General features: G+C 39.3%; 2 protein-coding genes across 11 annotated transcripts in view; one reads left to right on the top strand and one right to left on the bottom strand.

Moving 5' to 3' along the window:
* Positions 1 to 6,245, bottom strand: part of NIF3L1 (NGG1 interacting factor 3 like 1) — a 17,482-nt gene extending 11,237 nt beyond the window's left edge. The window contains exons 1-3 of one of the 3 annotated variants that reach the window (XM_019974744.2): positions 6,110 to 6,245; positions 2,865 to 3,325; positions 1,850 to 2,012 (exon numbers count right to left, since the gene is read on the bottom strand). In XM_019974744.2, coding sequence (XP_019830303.2) covers positions 1,850 to 2,012; positions 2,865 to 3,300 — 599 coding nt within the window. In that variant the 5' untranslated portion in view covers positions 3,301 to 3,325; positions 6,110 to 6,245. Of the gene's footprint in view, positions 1 to 1,849; positions 2,013 to 2,864; positions 4,207 to 5,450; positions 6,083 to 6,109 lie in introns of those variants that run through there. The other 2 variants (XM_019974749.2, XM_019974736.2) reach the window with 2 other exon arrangements.
* On the top strand, positions 6,149 to 17,779 carry PPIL3 (peptidylprolyl isomerase like 3). 8 transcript variants are annotated; one of them, XM_019974781.2, is made up of 7 exons: positions 6,149 to 6,202; positions 7,045 to 7,120; positions 8,444 to 8,518; positions 10,265 to 10,358; positions 10,939 to 11,006; positions 13,559 to 13,677; positions 15,695 to 17,779. In XM_019974781.2, exons 2-7 carry the CDS (start codon positions 7,118 to 7,120, stop codon positions 15,819 to 15,821), a joined length of 486 nt encoding a protein of 161 aa, XP_019830340.1. In that variant the 5' UTR covers positions 6,149 to 6,202; positions 7,045 to 7,117; the 3' UTR covers positions 15,822 to 17,779. The 8 variants fall into 8 exon arrangements, with proteins under 8 accessions (XP_019830340.1, XP_019830353.1, XP_019830332.1 ...); XM_019974773.2 differs by having other exon boundaries at positions 6,176 to 6,302; XM_070770082.1 differs by lacking the exon at positions 6,149 to 6,202 and adding an exon at positions 6,398 to 6,528.

The following is a 17,779-nucleotide window of genomic DNA, read 5'->3' as shown; positions in this document are numbered from 1 at the left end:
GGCATGGCCAAAAAAAATTTTTTAAAGGAATATCCGAGAGCCTCCAAAAAAACTAACATCAAGAAAGTTTTGTATTTAACCATAAACTCTAAATATAATCACAGAATTCGAGAACTAAAAGATACCTTACAAGATAATGTGGAAGTGGAGTTTCAACACTGGAACCATCAGCAGAGATTTGAAACAAAAAAGCAAAAACAATGCCTGGTCCCCAGTCTAATTGTTAAGTCCCAGATACTACCTGTGATGTGGAGAAACTGGAACCAAACTAAAGGTGTTTCAGTTCTTTAAAAGGTCCACCAGTTAGGAAGCGAAATGCTTCAAGAAATTACAGTACACTCATAATAAGAAATCTACATGGAAAGATTACTATGACAAGTTGAAAAGGCAAATACAGCATACCATTTAATTTTAAAAAAACAATGACTAAAAGAAAACTATACATTTCTTCATGTCCCTATACATGTTTGGAAAGATACCCACTTCTCCGAAAACAAAAGAAAAGACAACTTGAGTTGAAGATCTTGGGACTGAGTAGAAGGGACAAGGAGGACTTTGGTATTGTTTGAAGTTTTCATGCTCTATTGGCATAATTTTAATTTCAGTGTTTACACAGTATTGCAGAATGGTAAAAGATATCTATGACTGAAATCTATGCAAAATCTTATAAATAATTTTTCTTAAGGTTCTTGAAATCCCCCAATACTATTATAGGACATTCACTATGGCTTTAGTATAATGTATCTACACATAAAAACCACTCACCCAAGAGTCATTTTTGGGGTAGCCTATATGGATTTCCATTTTAGCTTTGCACAGCGGCAGTATCACAGCCAGTGAGATTTACCCAAGGCATGATTACTGCTAACAGATTTCCATTTTAAAAGGCCATTATATTTATCTTTGTTTTTTTTAATAATTATTAAGTCCTAGCTCTATATTATGTGTCTTTTACAATGCTTTAGTAGGCAACCCACCCCAGTGTTCTTGCTTGGAGAATCCCAGGGATGGCGGAGCCTGGTGGGCTGCTGTCTATGGGGTAGCACAGAGTCGGACACGACTGAAGTGACTTAGCAGCAGCAGCAGCAGCGTAAGTAAGTCCCAACATTTTTTGGTATCTCAGATCTAATTAAATAAATGATTGGCATTTCTGAGAGGCATTTTAACGTATTTTTTCCTTTCAAGTGTTTAGGAATCATCATTTCCTGGGAATTGATAAAAGTAAACCTATACTATCAGCATATCACTAGGGTTTATCTGCTGCTGCCGCTGCCAAGTCGCTTCAGTCATGTCCGACTCTGTGCGACCCCATAGATGGAAGCCCACCAGGCTCCCCCGTCCCTGGGATTATCCAGGCAAGAACACCAGAGTGGGTTGCCATTTCCTTCTCCAATGTGTGAAAGTGAAAAGTGAAAGGGAAGTCACTCAGTCGTGTCCGACTCTCAGCGACCCCATGGACTACAGCCTACCAGGCTCCTCCATCCATGGGATTTTCCAGGCAAAAGTACTGGAGTGGGGTGCCATCACCTTCTCCAAGGGTTTATCTACATACCCTAAAGTAAAAATACCTTTCAACACTGTCAGGAGGATTAGAAATACTGTAAGATGTGTGGTATAGTCCTTCCTGCATAGAAAATAGTCAATAAGCGTTATCATTATTTACTGTATTGTATCAGTTTTCCTCCTCAGGGACCCATAAGCAAATGAGAAGAATGCTGTTTTGTAAACCTACCAAAGGAAAATGATTCCATCTGAGGAAAATGATTTGTTGTAAACTTAAATAGCAGGCTTATAGAATTTGTAAGAAAGATTCTTAACATATACACAAAAAGAGGAAAATATATTGTACCTAGCAGAAAAAGAAGTAACAGATACACCTGCAATCTCTTTCAGTGCAGAAATGACTTTGTCCAGGTCTTGGGTGTGGGTAACACTGAATTCTACTCTGTGAGTTCCCTCCGTGGGGCAGTCAGGAGCTTTGGAAGGATGGATGGGCCTGGAGGTGCAAACACCTAGAAAAAAAAATTGTCAGGAGTTAAAAGAGATTTTGTGGGTTTTTTTAAAAATTAAAAAGAAAAACTACTACTGTAAGAAATGAGTATTCTTTAAAAGATTCATTCTTAGATGCTTCTATAATAAACACACACAACATGGTCCTTATATATACACCCAATAGCCCCCATAACCTAAGGATTTTGTATGGTCATACAGAATCATAATTCTTTTCAGAACTATTTTCCAGAAGACTCTTAAATATCACAGAAAGTTGGACAAGACTGACTCACGAATTTCTGATGACATATAGAATTGTGACTGCTTACTAAATTTACTTGTGTAAACTATGATTCAGGTCACAAAGCTCATAATCCACTTGACCACACTAATCCAGATTATATTATCACAGAAGCTTCAGCCCAGCACAAGGCAACTATAAAGGCTTACCAAAAATAAAGCTAAAAACACATACACTGAATTCCCTCATTGTGCTGGGCATAAGTACTAATCCAGTGAAACTATCTGACTGATATATGAAGTATATTCTGGAGAGGCCTGAGCTTTCAATTCAATTCAACAGGCTTTTCTGGAGTGCCTGAGTGCTAGGCACTGTGCCACTTGAGTAAGGAATCACAAAGCTCAGCCAAAAATGAAGATTTCCAACGTGGTCTTTATTCAATAAGAATATAATTTCATTTTTAAATATAAGTTAATTGTCAGGTTTCAGCAAGATTATTTTAAAATATATAAAAACAGAATAATGGTCCCCATCCCTAAAGAGGTTAAAACACTATTGAAAAGACACTCTATAAAATTCCAAAGCACTGACAGGGAAAAAACTAGATATGAAAGAACAAGAGGCTTCTCACCAAGCCCCTTAGCCAGCCAGCTGTTGACTCCCTGAGGAGCAGCGTCATAGGCGGTGTGAGGAGAGTAGATCCCAACTCTGTTCTCCAGTGCCCGGATTACCAGGCGCTCCTTCCATGTTTTCCAGGTGATGCGCTTCATGGGTTGGAAAATAGGCGGATGGTAGGAGAGGATGAGATCCGCCTTCTTCTGCAGCGCCTCCTCCATCACTTCCTCAGTCAAGTCATTGGTCAGGAAGAGCGTGTTTACAGTGTGTGGTGGGCTCGGTTCCACCAGTAATCCAACATTGTCCCAGCTCTCAGCAAATGAGAGGGATGCAAAGTCATTCAAGGAGGAAAGGAGAGCCTTCAGATCCATGAAGGAACGGGAAGAACTGTAGATCAGGGAATGCACCAGGCGGGCTGTCGTGGTGACCAGGCGTACACGAGATGACAACATGCAGAAGTCAGGCAAAACTGAGTATCTGAAGTCAAACACAGACTATGGAGCACATGTACACTTTACAGACTCAAACCTTTTTAGACAGCAAAGTATATGAGCAAAAGAGCTGTAGTCTTACACTAAAAAAAAACCAAACATGATGGCATGCGTACTCAGTTGCTTCAAACCCAGGTCTCCCGCATTGCAGGCAGATTCTTTACCAGCTGAGCCACAGCGGAAGCCCAAGAATACTGGAGTGGGCAGCCTATCCCTTCTCCAGCAGATCTTCCTGACCTAGGAATCGAACCAGGGTCTCCTGCATTGCAGGCAGATTCTTCACCAACTGAGCTATCAGGGAAGCCCACTCAATTGCTTCAGTCGTGTCCAACTCTTTGAAACCCACTGGACTACAGTAGGCTAGGCTCCTCAGTCCATGGGATTCTCCAGGCAAGAATATTGGAGTGGGTTGCCATGCCCTCCTCCAGGGCTTCTTTCTGACCCAGGGATCAAACCCATGTCTTCTGCATCTCCTGCGATGAAGGCAAATTCTTTACTGCTGAGCCACCAGGGAAGCCATACCTGAGTTCAAATATTGGCTCTATCATTTACCAGCACTGGTATCACAGATAAGTCACTTAAGTGCTCTGAGCTTGTTCTCTCATCTACAAAACAGAGATACTATAACTTATTTCATAGGTCATCTAGAGGAGTAAATGGATTAATATGTTTAAGTCACCTTGCACAAGCCTGGAGTGTGTGTGTGTGTGTGTGTATGTATCCGTCAGTCGTGTCTGACTCTTTGCAACCCTATGGGCTGTAGCCCACCACACTCTTCTTCCCATGGAATTCTCCAGGCAAGAATACTGGAGTGGGTAGCCATTCCCTTCTCCAGAGCACAAGCTTGGTACATAACACACAATTACATTCATCCCCTCCTCCCTGTCCCCCACACACCCTCTGTTCATAGTCTTCTCACCCTTCAACCATCGTTCTCCATTTCTCTAGATATTACACTTCCTTCCAAGACCACTTCGACTTTCTAAATAAAGCTTTTCTTGACAAACTTTCTCTTTCAGTGTCTCCCCTTTTGCTCCAGACATTCTCTTAATTAATGTTATATTCCTGTTGGTCTCCCCTAAAGCTACCAGAGAACAGGAACTATCTTTTCTGCATCTCAGTATCTCCAATATTGGCCAGCACTAAATGCTTACTATACATAGACACAGTTTCCCTTCCCCTATCATAGCAGACTTTGGAGTTGGGGTGGTATATACTGACATTAAAAAGTGCTTTATCAGAGAGTTCCCTGGTGGCCTGGTGGTTAGGATTCTGGCTTTCATTGCTGTGGCTCGGGTTCGATCCCTGGTTGGAGAACTGAAATCTCTCAAGCTGTGGGGCATGGCCAAAAAAAAAGGTGCTTTATCAAGAAAAAGTAATGATACCATATATAAAAAATTAAGTGGTTTATCAGTAGCCAGAACCATGAGATGCAGAGGTGGGTCACTGTGAATGGGCAAGGTCAAGGCAGGAAAGGGGCAGGAGATGCTGCCCCTGAACAAATACCTTGGTGCCATACAAAGGCCAGAATCAAGAGGTTGGGCGAGGTGAAGATGTAGGGTACTCTGTCCGCAGAGTCTGTCAAACCCTTCTAGACATCTGTATCCAATACAAAAGGTAACACTGTTGGCTCAATTCTTAAATTGAGTATCTATGAAAACTTTTTTGAAGAAAAGCATTTCATGGTATACAAATTAGCAAGAAAGCAGTCAACTGTAAATTTTGATTGAAATACTTGTAACTTGTTAACTTCGGAAACAATTTTTTAAACTTTTATTTGTACAAAGAATATTTAATATTTAATGCACTTATTCAAAATATGGTTTGGAGTGATGCAGAACCTCCACAAACCCTTGAACTGGGGTCTTGGAAGATCTTCTAAATGTCCTTATACCACTTGCGGGCTTCCCGGGTAGCTCAGCTGGTAAAGAATCCGCCTGCAATCCCGGAGAATGCAGGAGAGCTGGGTTCGACCCCTGGTTGGGTATATCCCCTGGAGGAGGGCATGGCAACCCACTTCAGTATTCGTGCCTGGAGAATCCCCATGGATAGAGGAGACTGGTGGGCTACAGGCCATGGGGTCACAAAGAGTCGCACACCACAGCACATACCTCTTCCCATTTCCAGATTCCAGGTCCTGATACTAATTACTCCACTTTACAAAGACTCTTCTAAATCTGGCAAGGGCTAAAGTGAAGCTCTAGTGGTCTACCACGCCAGTGTTGATTTATTTACTGTTAAATTTGTAGGACTTAAAGGTAACAAAACACTCCCCATTCACAACGAAGCTGCGTAGCTTGAAGCCACAATTAACAAGAATGGGAAGCGGCCCAGCCTGCTGAAGACCACAGACTCTAAAACCAGCCTGATTCCCAGAGCCACAGCTGTTGGCGGTTTCCACATCTGAAGGATAGAAATAATAGTTTCCAGCTCACAGTGTTGTTGCAAGATTTAACCGTAAAGCTGCGGGAAAGTGCCTGGCCTAGAGTCAGCGCTATTTAAGTATCATTAGCAGGGCCACTTCACAGCCTGCAAACTGCGCCCCTCTTTTTTCAGTCCCACTTCCGACGTTTTCCAGGACAATGAAGAGAGCAGGTTGCACGGCCGTAAACCTGAGAGTCAGGGCCCCGGCCCCTCTAGAACCCTATCCTATCTCGAGGCAACCCGGTTTTCTGCGCCTATCTCTGCCCTGTGGCTATCAGGGGGCTGCCACAGCCCGCCACCGAAGGCTCAGCTACCCACGCCGGAATCTAATTCTCCCAAGACTCACCAGTCCCGGGACTCCGCAAGAGCTACTTCCGGTCCTGCGCGGAACTTCCTGGTGTTGTGAAAGTAGGCGGGACGCAGGAGCCGGGTGGAAGAGGTACTTTCCATTTTACGTCTGAGCCCAAGACAATCCTAGAAGTTGCCCAGAATTAACGCTTCTTGTCCTAGTGTAATTATTGAAAGAGCCCCCTTTCAAGGTCAGATGTGTTCCTGGTGGGGAATAAATCCTACATTCTCTCCCTAGTTCTTCTCGTTTGGGTTACAGATAGGGAGAGGGGAAGGGAGGACGCGAACAGGCTAGGGGCATTCTCTCTAATGGGTCTCTTGCTCGACTTCCGGTGGCATTTCGAATCTACAGACCCGTGGGGGCACCTACGATTGCATCTTTGCTGTTTTAACAACAACTGTGCTAATCGAAGTTAAGTAAGTTAAGTAAGTGTGGGGTAACGTCACTTATTGTTTCATTAGCTTAACTCGTGCTTGCAGAGCGCTGTGTGTTTTAGTTCTTGGACTGCTTACAGTTAGTATTTTTTCTGTGCGGGGAGGGTGACGACTAGTAAAGCATGTAGTATACTAGTGGTAAGTGCTGTGAGAAAAGGAAATCGTTAAGGCAGGTTTAACCAGACTTTTGAGCAGAGATTTGGAGGTGAGGAAACTAGCTGTACAGATGTCTGAGTGTACATGTTCCAGGCGAGGGGAACACCCAGTGCCTGGACCCAAAGGCGGGAATGTACTCGGCCCTTGAGAAGTGAGCAGGGAAAGAGGAGTTTGAGGGTCTGGAGTCGATTAGTTTCGCCTGATGGCTTCCATAACCGAATTTTTATTACTTGGGTAGAATGTGTACTCGTTGACACTTTTTCTTTTAAATATGCCATAAAACTGAGCTTGTGTGAGTCAAGAGAGGGAAATGAATTTAATTCTTTTTTATTTTGTAAATAGAGGCTCGTTCTTGAACTTCTCTCAATAAACTCTGAGAAAGTAACAGTGCTTCCTGAAACCATCAAGAAAGAAAATGGTAAATTTTATGGAATTCTTATGAATGTCTTTCATAAAAAAATTTTTTTTCAGAAAACCAAGGGAATTAAAACTGCATGGAAATTTCAGTGACAAAACAGAAATAATAAGCTGAAGAACTATAAAGTGTAAAATGATTCTAAACAAAACCAGCAAAGGCAAAATTAAATTATGTCTTTCACTTAAACAACACAGAATTTACCTTTATATGGAAAAAGATACCAGACAGATAGAGATGGAAAGGGCTTCTTGCAGAAGAGCATAGTCAGGTGTGATCATTTTCATTGGATCCTTTTGCTCTTGGTCTAAGGTGGACACTGGAGTCGGAGGTATCTCGAAAGAAAGCAGTGTGCCCCACCAACACACACACACACACACACACACACACACATTCCTGCCTTCTTTCTTCAACTTAGTCATACTCTGACTGCTAGATACTATTGTAAAAAGACAAATTAAAAAAGAAGTCTAACAAGCTTTCTAGCCTCTCTGGAATGGGGTAACAAAAGGAGTATTTTGACTACCAATGAACAGATGAAGCAAAAAGGCAAGTAAGAGAGTACTCTGGTTACCTCTGCACATTTAGGATCTGAAAACACAGATGCTTTTTATGTCTGATGTCATTAGTGGAGAAAGAAATTGTTTTTCAACTCTCACAATTATATAAGGGAAATGGTTAAAAAAAAAAAAAAAACTATGTTTGTAAAAGTCTTTTTCCTACTATTTTTCAATAAATATTAATGACTTAGTGAATTGCTTATTTAAGTCAGTCATGCTAACATAAAAATCGTTTTTATTGATGAAAAATTCGAATAAGATAATTATTTCCATCATAGTGTGTTTGAGTGTGAAGTCGCTCAGTCATGTCCAACTCTTTGCGACCCCGTGGACTGTAGCCCGCCAGGCTCCTCTGTCCATGGGATTCTCCAAGCAAGAATACTGGAGTGGGTTGCCATTTCCTTCTCCAGGGGATCTTCCCAACCCAGGGATTGAACCCAGGTCTCCTGCATTGCAGGCAGATGCTTTATCCTCTGAGCCACCAGGGAAGCCATCATAGTAGTTGCTCCCAAATTTTTAGCATAGATACCATTTTACCTAAACATTTACCTTTCTCCTCTGGAATTTTTTTTTTTTCCTACTGCTGAAATAATTTTGAAGAAATGCAACTTATCTCTCAAGAGCTACTGTATGGATAGATCATCTCTGAAATGGTGTTTCTGTTTTTATTCAGATAGTCATCTTTATTATCTAGTTAGGGAAATGATACAATGCACAAAATCACCTGAAGAAATCTCATTTTTCTCACATTCTCTCTCCTTTTTAGTCGGTGACATTGCATACAGATGTAGGTGATATTAAAATAGAAGTCTTCTGTGAAAGGACACCCAAAACATGTGAAGTGAGTACCATAATGTATGCATAAAAGATGAGTTAACTCAGTAGGGTAACCATTTTGAAATCGAGTCACCTAACTTAAATGGCATTCCCCCCAGAAAAATAGAAAACTTTTCTATGAAACCATTGTCAAGAAAAACCATCAATCATAATTTCTGATCTAATTTATACTTTGTTTTCTTTTAAATAAATTACTTAATTTTTAGCTGTGCTGGGTCTTCGATGCTGCATATAGGGTTTCTCTGGTTGCAGGAGCTATTCTCTATTTGCAGTGCACCAGCTTCTCTTTGCGGAGAAGGCAATGGCACCCCACTCCAGTACTCTTGCCTGGAAAATCCCATGGATGGAGGAGCCTGGTGGGCTGCAGTCCACGGGGTCGCTAAGAGTCGGACACGACTGAGTGACTTCACTTTCACTTTTCACTTTCATGCATTGGAGAAGGAAATGGCAACCCACTCCAGTGTTCTTGCCTGGATAATCCCAGGGACGGGGGAGCCTGGTGGGCTGCTGTCTATGGGGTCACACAGAGTCGGACACGACTGAAGTGACTTAGCAGCAGCAGCAGCAGCAGCAGCTTCTCTTTGTGGTGGTTTCTCTTGTTGTAGAGCATGGGCCCTTGGCAGATAGGCTCAGTAGTTGTGGCACACAGGCTTAGTTGCCCCTAGGCATATAGAATATTCCCAGACCAAGGATTGAACCTGTGTCCCCAACATTGACAGGCAGATTCTTAACCACTGGACTACCAGGGAAGTCCTACACTTTTTTTTCTGATGTTAAAGTGAATTAAAGAAAGGGTAGATTATTTTTCTCTTACCATACTGTGGCTGGTATCTTTTTCTTTTGGCTCATTTTTCTCAAGAAATATAGGGGAACTGTTCCATATATTAATTCACTTGTTTAAATAACAAGGATAGAAGGAAAAAGGGAGTTCCTTGGCGGTCCAGTGGTTAGGACTTGGTGCTTTCCCTCCTGTGACGTAGGTTCAGTCTCTGGTTGGGGAACGAATATCCCATAAGCAGCGTGGCATGGCCAAAAAAATACAAGAAGGGAAAAAAAGAGAGTCAGCTATATATATTCATTCATTCAGCAATTTTGCTTATGAGAAGCTATCTTGCCAGCATCTGGAACTTCAGTGATGAACAAGAGACATTCCTTGCTCATGTGGAGCTAATATTTACCTGATAGGCAGGGGGAAAATGCATTCTAGAAAAAAAAGTAATTCTAGAGGGAAATAATGCCTTGAAGGAAATAAAGTGTTGAGATGGAGAATAATGGGAAGGGATTTATTTAAAAGAAGATGAGAGCAAGGCTAGCCAAGAAAGTGGTACTGCACTTTAAGAACTGAGTGTGAAAGGTAATTAAGGCATCTCCATGGAAGGACTTATAAAAAAGAACGTTCCAGGTATAGAAATAGGTACAGGGCCTCAAGGTGTGAAAGCCTGTGTTTTTTGAATAAACTTTCAGAAGGCTGATGGGGTTAACACAGTAAGTAGCAGGGAAGGAGTGATTATCATGAGACGCAGAAGTAGGCTAGGTCATGCAGGGCTTGCTAGGCTCTGCTGAGGGTTTTGTATTTTCTTTCAGGAACAGAAGGAAGCTATTGGAGAGTTTTAGTCAGTGACTTTATCCAAAGTAATGCCTGAAAGACATTGTTTAAATAGGTTGTTGCGGTATTTTCAGTAAATACAATTCATTTGTTATCTAAAATATGTTTCTGCTACATTTCTCAATTATTATTTTTACTCTCCAGAATTTCTTGGCTCTTTGTGCCAGTAATTACTACAACGGCTGTATATTTCATAGAAATATCAAGGGTTTCATGGTTCAAACGGGAGATCCAACAGGTAAGTGATTCCAGTAATACATAAGGAATTGAATATATAGTGTAAAGAAGAGACTAGATAAAGAATAGAAAAATAAAAATATGTGGGGTTTTTATAACTTACCTTAGCAAGAAATTTTTAAGCAGAAGCTACTGGCATCAAGCCCTAAAATATGAACAATACTGATAAGGAGGGTTGGGGGGTTTGTAGATATACTTTATTTTTATGTTCTTTAAAGTTCATTTTGGGGAAGAAAGAAAGGATATATCAGATTTTATTTGTACTTAAAGGGTTGCTGTTGCTGAGTCACTTCAGTCGTCTCCGACTCTGTGTGACCCCATAGACGGCAGCCCACCAGGCTCCCCCGTCCCTGGGATTCTCTAGGCAAGAACACGAGTGGATTGCCATTTCCTTCTCCAGTGTATGAAAGTGAAAAGTGAAAGTGAAGTCGCTCAGTTGTGTCCGACTTTTAGCAACCCCATGGACTGCAGCCTACCAGGCTTCCTCCGTCCATGGGATTTTCCAGGCAGGAGTACTGGAATGGGGTGCCATTGCCTTCTCCGTTTAATTAGATACTTCATTTGTTTGTCTTGTAATATAGGTACTGGAAGGGGAGGTAACAGTATCTGGGGCAAGAAATTTGAAGACGAATATAGTGAATATCTTAAGGTATATCCAAAATACTTCAGAATCTATTTTTTCATGCTGTGTTTACACTTGGAAACGGATACATATGTTGTAATAATACAGGTTAAAATAATTAGTAAATATACTTTTTTTTGTAGTTTTTCACTCTTGATAAGTGATGTCGAGAGGAAATATAAATGTCAATTCTAGCCTAATATATAGTGGAATCTCACCATCACATGAATCTTGACATTAAGTGAGCTCATCTTTCGGTCCAATCTGAAATGTTTAATCAGTAATATACCTGTGGGGCTTCATGTCTCACTATAAAATTCATGTTGAATGACATGAATCATTGGTCTTTTTTGAGAGTGGGGAGGAGAGACTGTCAGACCTTCTGGTTGCAATATTGCCTATTATCAGTCGCCGGCTTTTTATCATCTTCTCTTAGATATTTGAATATTTGTTTTAATTTCACTTAATGTGTATGGTAGATCTCAGTTAGGTCTCAGAGAAGTGCACATAAATAAATCTGCAGCATAGAAAAATTAGATACTTATATTTCCTTTGTATTTTTTCAAACTTTCTAAAGAATTTTCTTTTTTCTAAAAGTTAAAAAACTAGTACATATTCATTTAAAAAAAAGTTCCATTTCCCAGAGATGACATCAGTTAATAATTTATTGTGTGGTCTTTTAATCTGAATATGTAATTTAGTATATTGTTTTGAAGTTACAGTAAAATGTACTCAGCAAAACTTCTAAGAATACTCACTTCAGTGTTATCTCTGGATGGTGACTAGGAATAATTTATCTTTTTGCTTTTCTATCATAAATAAATATTGTTACCAAGTTGGGATTAGGAGGTGATAAATTGTTTAAAAAGTCACCCTTTTCCTGAATCGGAAATGAAACAGTTTTTTAGGCATTAATTAATAACTGTTTCCATGGTACTGATCTGTCATCCTATACCAGTGATTTTCAAACTTCGCTGGTAACAGACTGACCTGTAGAAGTTTTAAATTAAAAAAAAAAGAGTAGGGCCTTACCTCCCTAAATCTTGAGAAAAACAGGAGAACTGATTAGGACCGTGACTATATTTTAAGGTTCCCTGGTGATTCCTACGCAAACACACAAACAAGGTTAAGAACTATTTTCTAACATACCAGAATTAAGGATGTGTTAATAGTCACATACTCTAGCCCTGAACTTCCGTTCCCACACATTTACCCTAGAGAAATTCATGTACATGTGCACTAGGAAACGTACAAGAGTGTTCCTAGAGTACTACTTGTAATAACAAAATTCGAAAAACAATGTCCATCAATCTTTGAGTGGACAAATTGTAGTATATTCAGTAGTAAAATAGTATACAGTGAAAGAAATATGTATAATACATGTATGAATCTTAGAAACATGTTAACTGCAGAAATCATTTTCTAGAAGACTAAAAATAGTATGAACTATTTTATAGAACTCAGAAACCAGCAAAAGGAAACAATATATTGTTCAGGCATTTATAAAGATATTAGAATACTAGTTACCACTTTGAGAGGCTGAAGTAATAGCTGAGAGGAGCGTATAGGCATATGCAACAATTTGGTAAATTTTAATTCTTAAAGCTTGAAAACAGGTTAATGGTTGCTTATTTTATTATACTGTAAGTAGTACATATATTCTTATGATGCATCAAATACATTTGATTGGTAGTCACCTTTTAGGGAGACAGTAAAGCATTAATATCTATGTAGTTGCATCTCTGTGGTTTGTCTCATTAGTGTCTGCTGATGAATAGCATCAGACAGAGTAATCATTGGAGTTACTTTTAGTATATTTTATATTTGGGCATCTCCCTGTAAGACAGTTCTGTCTTATTGATAAAGTCCTTTTAACTCCTGTACACATTCCCTTGTATAACAGTGTAATGAATATTAGACAAGGCCTTCCTTAGATCATCCAGTCCTGGGTTTATGAACTGACTGCCCATAGGTGGAAGACCCACAGATTCATTCTTTACGGCCATTGGTTTAAAAACATTATAAATGTCATGAGGCAAGAGATACACTATTCCTTTTGCCAGATTCCACCATTCCCTAATGTTTACATTCTGCCCAATTATCAATTTATTATCTGCGAACCCTTGTGAGAATTTGAATTATGAAAAAACCCCTGAACTAGTCCAACCTCCCTTGTTTTACAGATAAAGAAACTAGCCAGAGTCCAGTGTATATGTGAAGAGATTATGGGGATTTTGGTTTTGTTGTCTGCCTGATGGTTTCATGCCAGCACACTGTTCCTTAATATAAATGTAAGGATTATTTCTATTATACATTGGTGTTGCCGAAAGTGTTCGTGGCTCTACTTCTCCAAAGATGAAATTGAAGAGTATGATTTGGTATATAAACAATTTACATACAAGTTTCCAGAGATACAGATCATACAGAAACTGAACATTTGGACTAGCCATGATGGAAACTGATTACATGTTTTCTTGATCTCTTAAATATTGGGAAGGTAAAGAGTGTATGTCTTGTTTCAGTCCTATATTTGGAATGTTTACATAAAAACAATTAATACTTTGGTCTGTCCTCTTCAGCACAGTGTTAGAGGTGTTGTATCTATGGCTAATAATGGCCCAAATACCAATGGATCTCAGTTTTTCATCACCTATGGGAAGCAGCCACATCTGGACATGAAATACACAGTATTTGGCAAGTGAGTATTCTGGTTTGGAATTTCACTGCAAAGGATACATGAGTGGCTGTGATCATGGCGTAACTAGTATTCAAAGAGCAGTATGAGAGCTAAATGTACTTGAAATTTACACCCACCACTTAATAGCCATGTGACCTTGAGTTATTTACAACCTTTCTCACCCTCAGTTATTTTGTAAAGAGGCACCAGCTCTTTTTTTTTTTTCAGGATCTTATGCAAGTTAACAGTATGTATTGTTTTCATTCAGAATAGCATTTTGTATCAACACATCTGAAAAACAGTTGCTTAAACAAGATGAACTGGGATGGTGGTTCTAGTATGTCATTGATGTCCCAGGTGCCTTTCTTTTTTCTCAGCCATCATTAGCTTTCATTCTGAAATTCACCTCATGGTTATAATTTGGACAGCAAAGCTCCAGTCAGAACATTTGTGTTCCAAGCAGAAAGAAGGAGGAAAGGCAAAAAGTGCTTGCCAGCTGAATCAGTCCCTTTTTAAAGAACTTTCCTGGAAGACCCAGACCTTACTTACAAGAGAGGGTAGGAAATGTTTTTCAGCTAGATACATTGCCATCTCAATAAAATCAGGCCTCTATAAATAAGAAGAAAGGGGAATGGAATCCTGAGGAGACTTTTAGCAGTCTCTGCAAGAAAATCCATTAGATACAGTATCCCTGGGAATTGCTTTTATAAATCAACAGGAAGTCAGTTTGTCAACAAATTATTTACTGTGTTCAATAAACCAAGGCAGAGTTCTATAGTTTGTTTTATTTAACAGTTTGGATGCCAAGCTAGTTTAATTAAAAATACAAGAGTCTACAACTTTTCTTTTTCATTCCATATGCATGTCTAATTTATAGATTAATACTTGATGAAAAGGAATATTATAGCCTTTAGTAGTTTTTGTGTGTATTATGGATAATCTTTATACTCCCTTTCTTTTATATTCTCCCTAACCCACCATTCAGAATTATTGATTAGTAATTAGTAGGACTTATCTTACTGAATTGGTTAAAAAACGCTGTAGCATTTAGAACAAGTATTCTTAACCTTTAGTCTAGTAACTCCTTGGAACTCTTTTCTGTATATGCACACACATTTTTCTGAGAAAATGGTTCATAGCTTTTGCTGGTTCTCAAAGGTACCCATTCCCAAATACTTAACTTACCTCAACTCTACATGCCCTTTTTGGCCTGGAATCTTTTTCCTGCACCCTCTTTTTTCTCTTACTGACCCAGAAGGTGGGAAAGCCTTTAAAACTTATAATTTAAAGACCTTAACTGCCTACCTTTGGGCGTAAAATCAAAAGGCTTTGGCTATAATAACATTTTAGTGGAAATGTAAAATAAAATGGGAATCTGTTATTTTTAAAGTACCTACTCTAAGTCTTAGGAATTGATTCAAATTGCACCAGGAAGTATAATCTAAAAAGCCACTTTGTCTTAGTAGACTAAGTTTCTAGAACATATTAGAAAAACAGCTGTTTGTTTTTTTTTTTTCTGATAGAAACATGAAGTGGGCTTAGCTGTCGATCTTCTCTTCAATATTTCTTTTTGTTGTTTAAAAGCAAAAAATAAAAACACCACGTTTAAACACTAAAGTACAAAGGAGCTACCTACTTCAGAACCTTCAGTGCAGGGCAATACTCATAATAACTGTCATCCTTACATACTTTCTCCAGGCTTTTGCTATAGCAAAGAAAACCTTCTGACTGGTTGTATTGGCCCCATTTGTAGCTAATCCATGTGAATGAGGCAGAATACATCATTTAGGTACTTTGATGGGAATATTCCCGCCCATTGCTACTTTTGTCTAAAGGCATAAACATGAATTTTTGTTTCTGAATTTTGGGCCCTACTTATGGCAGAAAATCAAAGCAATATCTTACTGTATACTCAACAAGGGAACTCAAAAAACTGTATGACTTGGTCTTTTTCTCTTAGACTGTAATTGTTGTAGGTGTTTGGATATTATGTTTCAATTGTAGGAAATTTTCAAACATTATATTGTTTCTCTTTCAGGGTGATAGATGGTCTGGAGACTCTAGATGAACTGGAGAAGTTACCCGTAAACGAGAAGACATATCGACCTCTTAATGATGTACACATTAAGGACATAACTATTCATGCCAACCCATTTGCCCAGTAGCTATAATAGACCTGGACAAATACTTGGCTAACTATTCAAGGAACACACCTATTATGGTTTACTCAGTTTTAATTATGTCAAAGATTGTAGCTTGTTTATAACTAAGATCGTCTATGAGTTGCCGGTACCAAGAGGGGCCAAACAGTATTTAGTCCTATTTTTAGAGCATATTCTATGAATATTATCTAATGCATTTCTTTAATTAAAAAAAAAAAAAACCCTGTGTTTAACTTTGTATTTTCATATAAATATTCATTTTTAAATGCTGAGTGTCAAATCCAGGCATTTTTGAGCACCCTAATTACATACTCCTACCATATCTAGTCCACATCCTATTCAGGTCAGTTCAGTTGCTCATTCATGTCTGACTCTTTGTGACCCCATGGACTGCAGCACGCCAGGCCTCCCTGTCCATCACCAACTCTGGGAGTTTACTCAAACTCATGTCCATTGAGTCCGTGATGCCATCCAACCATCTCATCCTCTGTTGTCCCCTTCTCCTGCCTTCAGTCTTTCCCAGCATCAGGGTCTTTTTGAATCAGGTGGCCAAAGTATTGGAGTTTCAGCTTCAGCATCAGTCCTTTCAAAGAATATTCAGGACTGATTTCCTTTAGGGTAGACTGGTTATATCTCCTTGCTGTCCAAGGGACTCTTAAGTGTCTTCTCCAACACCACAGTTCAAAAGCATCAATTCTTCGGCACTCAGCTTTCTGTATAGTCCAACTCTCACATCCATACACAACTACTGGAAAAATCATAACTTTGACTAGATGGACCTTTGTTGACAAAGTAATGTCTCTGCTTTTTAATAAGCTGTCTAGATTGGTCATAACTTTTCTTCCAAGAAGCAAGTGTCTTTTAATTTCATGGCTGCAGTCACCATCTGCAATGATTTTGGAGCCCAAAAAAATAAGTCTGTCACTGTTTCCACTGTTTCCCCATCTATTTGTCATGAAGTGATGGGCCAGATGCCATCATCTTAGCTTTCTGAATGTTGAGTTTTAAATCAGCTTTTTCACTCTTTCACTTTCATTAAGAGGCTCTTTAGTTCTTTGCTTTCTGCCATAAGGGTGGTGTTATCTGCCTCTCTGAGGTTATTGATATTTCTCCCAGCAATCTTGATTCCAGCTTATGCTTCATCCAGTCCAGTATTTCACATGATGTACTCTGCATAAAAGTTAAATAAACAGGGTGACAAGATACAGCCTTAACGTACTCCACATCCTAGAAATATTTCCATTAACTATTTACTTTGTACAGTTAGAGGAAAGGTAAATAGATAGAGGCCAGTCAATCCATTAGGTATTTCCTCTGGTGTTTATAGTAAAGGCCCAGAGAAGTCCTGGAGTACAGTGAACACTCAGAATTCCCTAACTGATTTGCCCATGGAACATTTTTTAAAGTGTATCATTTTTTAAAATGAAGGAATACATAAACGCAGGATAAGAGTTTTACAGATGATCCATTTGGAAAATACAACTAGTTATAGAGTCCTGGTCTGGGTCTGAATCACAGCTCTGCCTCCTACTATTAACTAGGCAAGTTAACATCTCCAAGCTTTAATTTTCTCATAAACAATCCTCCATATGACTCTTGTTAGGATTAAATGACACAGTGTGTGTAAAGCTTCTGGTGTGGAGGAGTGTTCTGTAGCCAATAAATGGAGGCTGCCTTCTTAACCATATCAGGCTTCTCATTTAATCAGTCATTTATCAGACTATACCATTGATTTGATCAAGAACTATGCCCTATTCACTGTGTAGATCACCTGGATTAGACTTTGGGTATTCCTCAAAATGATGCAGAACATTTCTTTGTATCATTTCTGCAGATGGCTAATCTAATTAATGTTTTGATTCTTAAGTGCAGTTTGGGAGTTAGCTTGCAGTTACCCTCTTTTTACTATTGATGTCTCCTGTAGGTTCCAATAAACTGGCCAGTTAAATCAGTGCCCTCAA

The sequence above is a fragment of the Bos indicus genome, chromosome 2 (genome assembly GCF_029378745.1).
Source record: "Bos indicus isolate NIAB-ARS_2022 breed Sahiwal x Tharparkar chromosome 2, NIAB-ARS_B.indTharparkar_mat_pri_1.0, whole genome shotgun sequence".
Taxonomy (NCBI): domain Eukaryota; kingdom Metazoa; phylum Chordata; class Mammalia; order Artiodactyla; family Bovidae; genus Bos; species Bos indicus.
This window is presented reverse-complemented; position numbering and strand designations above follow the sequence as displayed.

Bases quoted from the DNA above. Each gene is read 5' to 3' on its own strand.
- PPIL3 (XM_019974781.2), top strand. The intron at 8,519-10,264 runs GTGAGTACCATA...TTTACTCTCCAG, and splicing joins GGACACCCAAAACATGTGAA to AATTTCTTGGCTCTTTGTGC. The intron at 11,007-13,558 runs GTATATCCAAAA...TGTCCTCTTCAG, and splicing joins AATATAGTGAATATCTTAAG to CACAGTGTTAGAGGTGTTGT.